The sequence below is a fragment of the Trachymyrmex cornetzi genome, unplaced genomic scaffold (genome assembly GCF_001594075.2).
Source record: "Trachymyrmex cornetzi isolate Tcor2-1 unplaced genomic scaffold, Tcor1.1 scaffold596, whole genome shotgun sequence".
NCBI lineage: Eukaryota > Metazoa > Arthropoda > Insecta > Hymenoptera > Formicidae > Trachymyrmex > Trachymyrmex cornetzi.
In genome coordinates this window covers 45,150-51,733 of record NW_017299910.1, presented here as the reverse complement: position 1 = coordinate 51,733, position 6,584 = coordinate 45,150, and the positions used below count along the sequence as shown (strand labels likewise).

At 32.9% G+C, this 6,584-nt stretch overlaps 2 protein-coding genes across 4 annotated transcripts; one reads left to right on the top strand and one right to left on the bottom strand.

The window, feature by feature from the left end:
- The first annotated feature begins 2,314 nt into the window (after positions 1–2,314).
- On the top strand, positions 2,315–4,028 carry LOC108766492 (putative nuclease HARBI1). Of its 3 annotated transcripts, none has more exons than XM_018515824.1 (4): positions 2,315–2,616; positions 2,774–2,916; positions 2,996–3,161; positions 3,327–4,028. In XM_018515824.1, the coding sequence occupies exons 1-4, from the start codon at positions 2,440–2,442 to the stop codon at positions 3,723–3,725; spliced, it is 885 nt and encodes a 294-aa protein (XP_018371326.1). In that variant the 5' UTR covers positions 2,315–2,439; the 3' UTR covers positions 3,726–4,028. The 3 variants fall into 3 exon arrangements, with proteins under 3 accessions (XP_018371326.1, XP_018371325.1, XP_018371327.1); XM_018515823.1 differs by having other exon boundaries at positions 3,309–4,028; XM_018515825.1 differs by having other exon boundaries at positions 3,316–3,402.
- A 553-nt stretch (positions 4,029–4,581) lies between these two features.
- On the bottom strand, positions 4,582–5,594 carry LOC108766493 (uncharacterized). The gene is made up of 2 exons (XM_018515827.1): positions 5,558–5,594; positions 4,582–5,149 (listed from the first exon to the last, which is right to left on the bottom strand). Exon 2 carries the CDS (start codon positions 5,094–5,096, stop codon positions 4,605–4,607), a length of 492 nt encoding a protein of 163 aa, XP_018371329.1. The 5' UTR covers positions 5,097–5,149; positions 5,558–5,594; the 3' UTR covers positions 4,582–4,604.
- Between the last annotated feature and the right edge of the window lie 990 nt (positions 5,595–6,584).

Sequence of the window (6,584 nt, the reverse complement as noted above, 5' to 3'; positions counted from 1 at the left end):
TCGACTGTGATTGGTCAATTTCTTACTCTTACTTCTTACTCCGTGTATTGTAGACGGGCCTTCAGGACCAGCGGAGACGCAGGACCTCAAACAACAAGAAAAACGTAAGTATAACAATTACCTTATAGTCAGTAAGTGCAGTTAGATAGAATTGAATTAATTTCGACAAGTTACTTTTATTATTTAATTTAACTTATTTAACTTATTAATTTTCTTCAATGTGGTTAAAAATTTACACATATGTCATTTTAAAATACTAAATTTTAATCATTTTCAAATTTATTACAGCCAGGCGTTGGCAGAAGAGCCGTGCCAGTCCAAACAGTGCCAGATATCGTCCCCATAGGGAAGATAGGGAAGATAACCGACGCGGAGGCCGCGGAGAACACGGAGACCGCGGAGGACGTGGACGGTGGAGGTCGCGGAAGACGTGAGAGGAAGAATAATATAAATATTTAAAAAATTTATGTTTTTAAATAATGTATTTACGCTTAAATGCATATGTATTGTAAGAGAAGCTCTGTCTCATCGCCAACTTTACTTTAAGTCCACGTTATTCCGCGTGATGGCGTTCCGTGCGCCGTCAAGAGTGCTCATGGCACCACTTCTAGTGAGAAGGAGCGTGATTGGCTATCGGCCATTACAGCGATCCTGATTGGTCGTCAGCTATTACAGCGATCCTGATTGGTCGCTTGAGATATCTGGAAAAGGAGAAGAAGAGCGTAGGGAAGGAGACTCGACGATTATGGTGTGTGTAGGCGTATCGTTGTCAGCGAACGATCAACAAGTAATCGCGATTAATAAACGTGTCATTCACTGCTATCCTGTGATCAATCCTTTGCTCTCCCTATCCGGCTTAAGCCTAGCTTATCCTTTCCCTGACACAACCCTATGGCCCGAGAGTTCGTTATTCTTCATTGCCTCTCGCGGATTGTGAATGATAGTTCTTTCTTATTCTGCTCGCAAGACGGTTTCGTAAAAGAATCTTTGCCCGCCTTACAGTATGTATATCAGTTACGTTAGAATAAATAAAGATTTTCTTATTTCTCTAAACATTCATATTTTTCTTATTAATATGCTTCTTATTACATTTTCTAAGTATTATATTCTTATTTCTCTTATTTTTCTAAGTATTACATTTATATTTATTATATCGAAATATAGGTATATCATTGGAATTAAGTATTGGAATTCAGTAAATAAAAAAAATACTAGTTTAATTTGTCTATATAACAATGCTTGCAGTATTATAGCGTATTCCATTTACTGATTCGACCCGACTCCGAATCAATAATCGGTTCTATTTAACTGCAAAAGAAGAGCTAAATTGTGAAAGAAATGCAGCTAAAAAGAGCAGATCGGAGTCGGATCGAGTCAGTAAATCGAATACAGTAATACACTATTAATCATATGAATGCAACTGACAGTCGGCTGATAATATCATAGATTCCATTTTCATCGAAATGAAATCATTAGACCCTGCGCACAATGAAGGAAATATTAGGAACAAGAATAGATATTAAGATTTCAACCTATCAGAAACCTTGTATTCCGATGTAACTGGTATCAGAAATCGCTTTCAAGGACTTGGAATTATCCATTAGTATAAATTCATGTTATGGCGATATCTACTATCAAAGAGGACAGGTATTAGGCATTAATATTGAACACATTTTCTCTGTATTACGTATTGTAATATTAGACCTTGCGCACAATGAAGGACATCTGGAGACACTGGTAGTGTCTCGGCGCTAAGCCAAAGCAAAGCGACACTGCCGTGGCCTCCTTTACGCGAACCGAAGAGTTGCGGCATATCGAGGTTATCGGATCTCATATAACGGCTGAATCGATCGCGTTCTATGTATGCTCAATCGATAGCCACCACACGAATTGTATAATAAAAGTGCTTTTATTTATTTTGTACGTGCCCTACGAGCGGAGATATCGCGACGCAAAGTTCCGAACTGCTACTTTTCACTTCTCAGATTTTCAGATACGTCGTCCTGGTCATCATTATTATTATTATCATCGTCGACCGCATTCCACACATTCTTTTCGTGTCCATCTGACTTTCTTTCCGCTAGGAGCGCTATACATGATCGGCGAGCGCTGCGATCTGGAGACACGACAGTGTCGCCAACGTTACGCATACGGGAATCCGCGTGATTGGTGCACGTGACTTGTATATTCTCACAATGGCAGCACCAATAAGGAACTTTGTTCACTCGGCGCGAATGAGAGGAAAATTATACCGTATTTCACTGGCTGCACTGGTGCGCACTGAGTGCGCACTCGCCGCGGGCAACGTGTTTCACTGAGCATTTCAGTGCGCACGAAAACGGTGCACGCTGTTTCACTGGGAATCCTAGTGCCGAATTTTCGCACGCTAGTGCAAGAATTCGGCACGAGCTACGAGAGACGGTGCTAGATCAGTGCAATATGACTACACGGCGGGAAGTAGAAAATTCCAAAATTCGATTTGTATTTGAACTACTAGAATTGTTGTCTTCGTCATCATCTAGTAGCAGTGATGAAGATGAATATTTTAAAACTCCACATAAAATTCGCAAAATTGGAAACTTTATTGAATTGGTGCATGAATGTACAGATAAAGAGGTTATACACGCAGACACACTTTTTATTATTATTAATACAATACAATGATTTTTATTTACTATTATTATTATTATTATTAATATAATATAGAGTGTTTATTACACAAAACGGATTTATTCTACATATATGTTCATTCATGTGTATATTATTGTTACAGTTTAAAAGTCATTTTCGTATTGCTAGAAGTACAGCCTATAAAATAATTGATATTTACGCTGATTCACAATTCTATCCGTCTGATCGAACTCACGGAGGTAGTGAACCTACCTCCGCTGAATTGGACATTTTGTCATTTTTATGGTATATTTCATATATATATATCAAAAACTGTCACTCATAAAACATTTATGCAAATAGTGATTTATTATTCTATGTATAGGTTTGCTGGGAATAAAGTTTGTTTAAGAGATGTCTCCCAGAGATTTGGAGTATGCCCTGTAACTTCGTTGAGACAGCATAACCGAGTAATGAATTATTTGATTAACTTGGCTCCAAATATAATGAAATTTGATGAAAAGGAACAAGTTGCGAACGAGTTTTTCGAAGTGTGTTGATCTATAATAAATATCACATTTAGAGTTTATTGTATAAATCATTTCTATTGATGTGTACATTTACTTTATTTTCGTTTTCTTTTTGTTAATACATTATAAAAGTAAATATAACATTTAGTTCTATAAAATATATATAAGATTGCAGGTTTTCCTCAGGTACTTGGCTGCATTGATTGTACATCGATCAAAGTACGTACTCCACGACATAAAATTAAATCGACCTATGTAAACAGGCACGATATTCCATCAATAACACTACAAGGTATATGTGATGCCCGCAAAAGATTTGTCGATGTTTTCACTGGTATACCAGCGAAAATTCACGATTCGCGTGTCCTGAAGTTATCAGATATTAATGAAAATTTACCAGGAATATGCGAACAAGGAAAATTTCATATATTAGGAGATTCTGCATATTCCATAAGGGAATGGTTAATGATTCCTTTTAGAGATTACGGAAATCTATCTGATAAGCAACGAAAATTCAATAAACGATTTTGTGCCACTCGAGTAAAGATAGAGAATGCATTTGGACTTCTGAAAGCTCGTTTTTGACAACTAATCGAAATAGATCTACACACTGTTGATAAAATATCAAAATTTATTATATCCTGTTGTGTCTTACACAATTTATGCATAGACAACAACGATGATTTTGACGTTAATATCGATATAGAAAACAATGAAAATTATAATAATGAAGATAGAGATGAACAAGAAGCTCTATTACGGAGATTAGGGGAAATAAAAAGAACCCAATTGATGAACATACTTTTTCCGTAAAATGGAAACCAGTTTAACGTGTATGAAATTATCAAATATTTATTCGTTCTGTAGCAAATACGTACATATTAAACTTTATAAGAAAACACAAAGCGTATTCTTCTTATAACATATACCTCTTATAACATATATTGATTACTTTTCAACATTCATATACCTCTTATTTATTTCATAAACATTTAATCTTTTAATACTTTTCTAGTAACTTCCTCACAAAGTTTGTTTGTTAATCGTAACTTAAAATTATATAATATAGTAAGTTCACTTTATACTAGTTTGTACTTAATAGTCTAAGCAATTGCATCAATCTTTCGTAAAAAAAATAAAGTATACATACGAATACACTCTTAGTAAGTTCACTTTATACTAGTTTGTACTTAATAGTCTAAGCAATTGCATCAATCTTTCGTAAAGAAATAAAGTATACATACGAATGCACTAATATTAAAACAAAGAATTATTAAAGATACAAAATTATAAGAGATATTAAAAACAAAGAATTAAAATTACATATCACATTCAATATTTTAGTCAACAACATATGTAGGAACTTTCAATATTAACATATCCAATGGAATTCACTATAACATTTGTTCTTTCTTTGGTTCTTCCAATACTTTATGTTTTTGCATTATTTTACTTTATTTCCCGCTACTCTTGTTTGGCGAATAACTCCCGTATTAGATTTAACTTTTCTTGGTGACGCCTTTCTTTTGCCGCTTCTTTCTTTTCCCAGTATTCCATCCTTTTATCACCAGAACTTGATTTCGACTTTTTCGTCTTTGGCAATGAGCTTTCAGTAGAATGTGTGAGGGCACTATCATTGCTGATTTCTTCCAACATACTTTTATTCAATTTAGGGTATTTAACGCTCTTCGCACTTCGCAACACCTCGGGCTCAATACTATCGTCCGAATGAGCAATTTTATTCAATTCTTCTTCGAATGGTACAGTCTCTCTAGAGCTGCCTGATTTAGAGTTGTTCTCAACTGCTTTTTTTTTCCTTTTGAGGATAGTTTTATACCGATTTTCAATTTGAAGAGGAGTTTTTGATATGTTCAACATCGTCATCATGTCTTTTGAAATTTGCTCCCACATCAATTTTTTAGTTTTAAATTTTTTCATGGGACCAATATCCGACATATATGTTTCGTATTTGTCAAGAAGAAACGATGTTGCTGAATTGCTCCAATAATCTGAAAATCATCATATTGTTTAATGATTAATACGATAGTCTACATCATAGCATCAGTAAATCTATTAATAAGTATTACAATTAATGTAAAAACCTTGTAAAGTCAAAGATATAAAAATCTTTTGTTATATTTTTTATATATTTATTTAATTGTTATATTTTTTATATATTTATTTATTATATATATTTAATTTAATATATTTATACATATTCTATTGTACATATATATTAGATTTATTTTATTTGTTAATAATATATTTATATTACATTTATTAAAACATCTCATTCTTCGTTTCGTATCGTATTAATTTTCTACTAGAATATAACGAAGTATTTACAAGTTCTTATAGTACATTGTGCTGGTACAGTGCTATGAATATTCGTAAATGCTTTATAAAAATATATTTACCGGTATTCTTTTCTTTTTTATTGTACTCCTGCGATTGTGATTCATTCTGATCGTACTCCTGTGATTCAAAGGATTCAACCATACATAGTGTATTATTTTCTTTATTAAACTCTGACAGCTGATCTTGGTTGCTGCAATTATCACCGTGGATATTCGTGTGGAATATCAACTGTTCTCTGTAATACAAGATGTACTGACATTCTTATATATATATATCTTTCTTTAATTTTTTTTCTGCTGTGTACATTTGAACTTTGTAGAATTCTAATTCTTTGAAGGAGTAATGAGAGAGAGAGAGATGAGAGAGAGAGAGAGAGAGAGAGAGAGAAACAGGATTGCAAATTAAGTGACAGATATGTAAGAAACTGAAAAGATCCCATTAAAGAAAGAAAAAAATTAATTTTTTAAAAATAAACTTGTAAAATGAAATAATTATTATTGTGTAAAATAAACTTTGCTCTTAAGTTCTTAATATGCTCAAAACCAGAAGATTTTGATAGCTTGCATAAATGCATCTTACATAATTCAAAATTCTACTTACTCATCTTTAAGCACTCGAAATATTTCTTGAATTTTCTGGTTTTGGCTTCCACTTAGGACAAACATTCCATTTTTAATTAAAAGTTTCACATATTGTATGGTGTAGATATCGTCGTCTGAAATTAATTGGCACAGGAATTAGCTAATGTTCTTTTGTATATATCTTTTAATATCAAATGAACTGTGTTTTAAAGCTGGAAGTATAAATTTATTTGTAAAAAGAGAGATGAGAACTTAAGAAACTATTCTGTCCAGTTTCTCAAGTGAACACATACTGTATGGAATTGTACTTAAAGAATAATAACTACAATATATGAAGTTAAATAAGTATATTCATAATTGTGGATTAATATTATTTGCTTTTTGCTCTATGAACTTGGGCATCCTGAACTTTTTGAACATATATTGCACACTAAATTGACATTTTTTTGTTTTATGACAGCTTGGATGCATTGCCAACTATTGTAAATGTGACAATTTTAAAAAA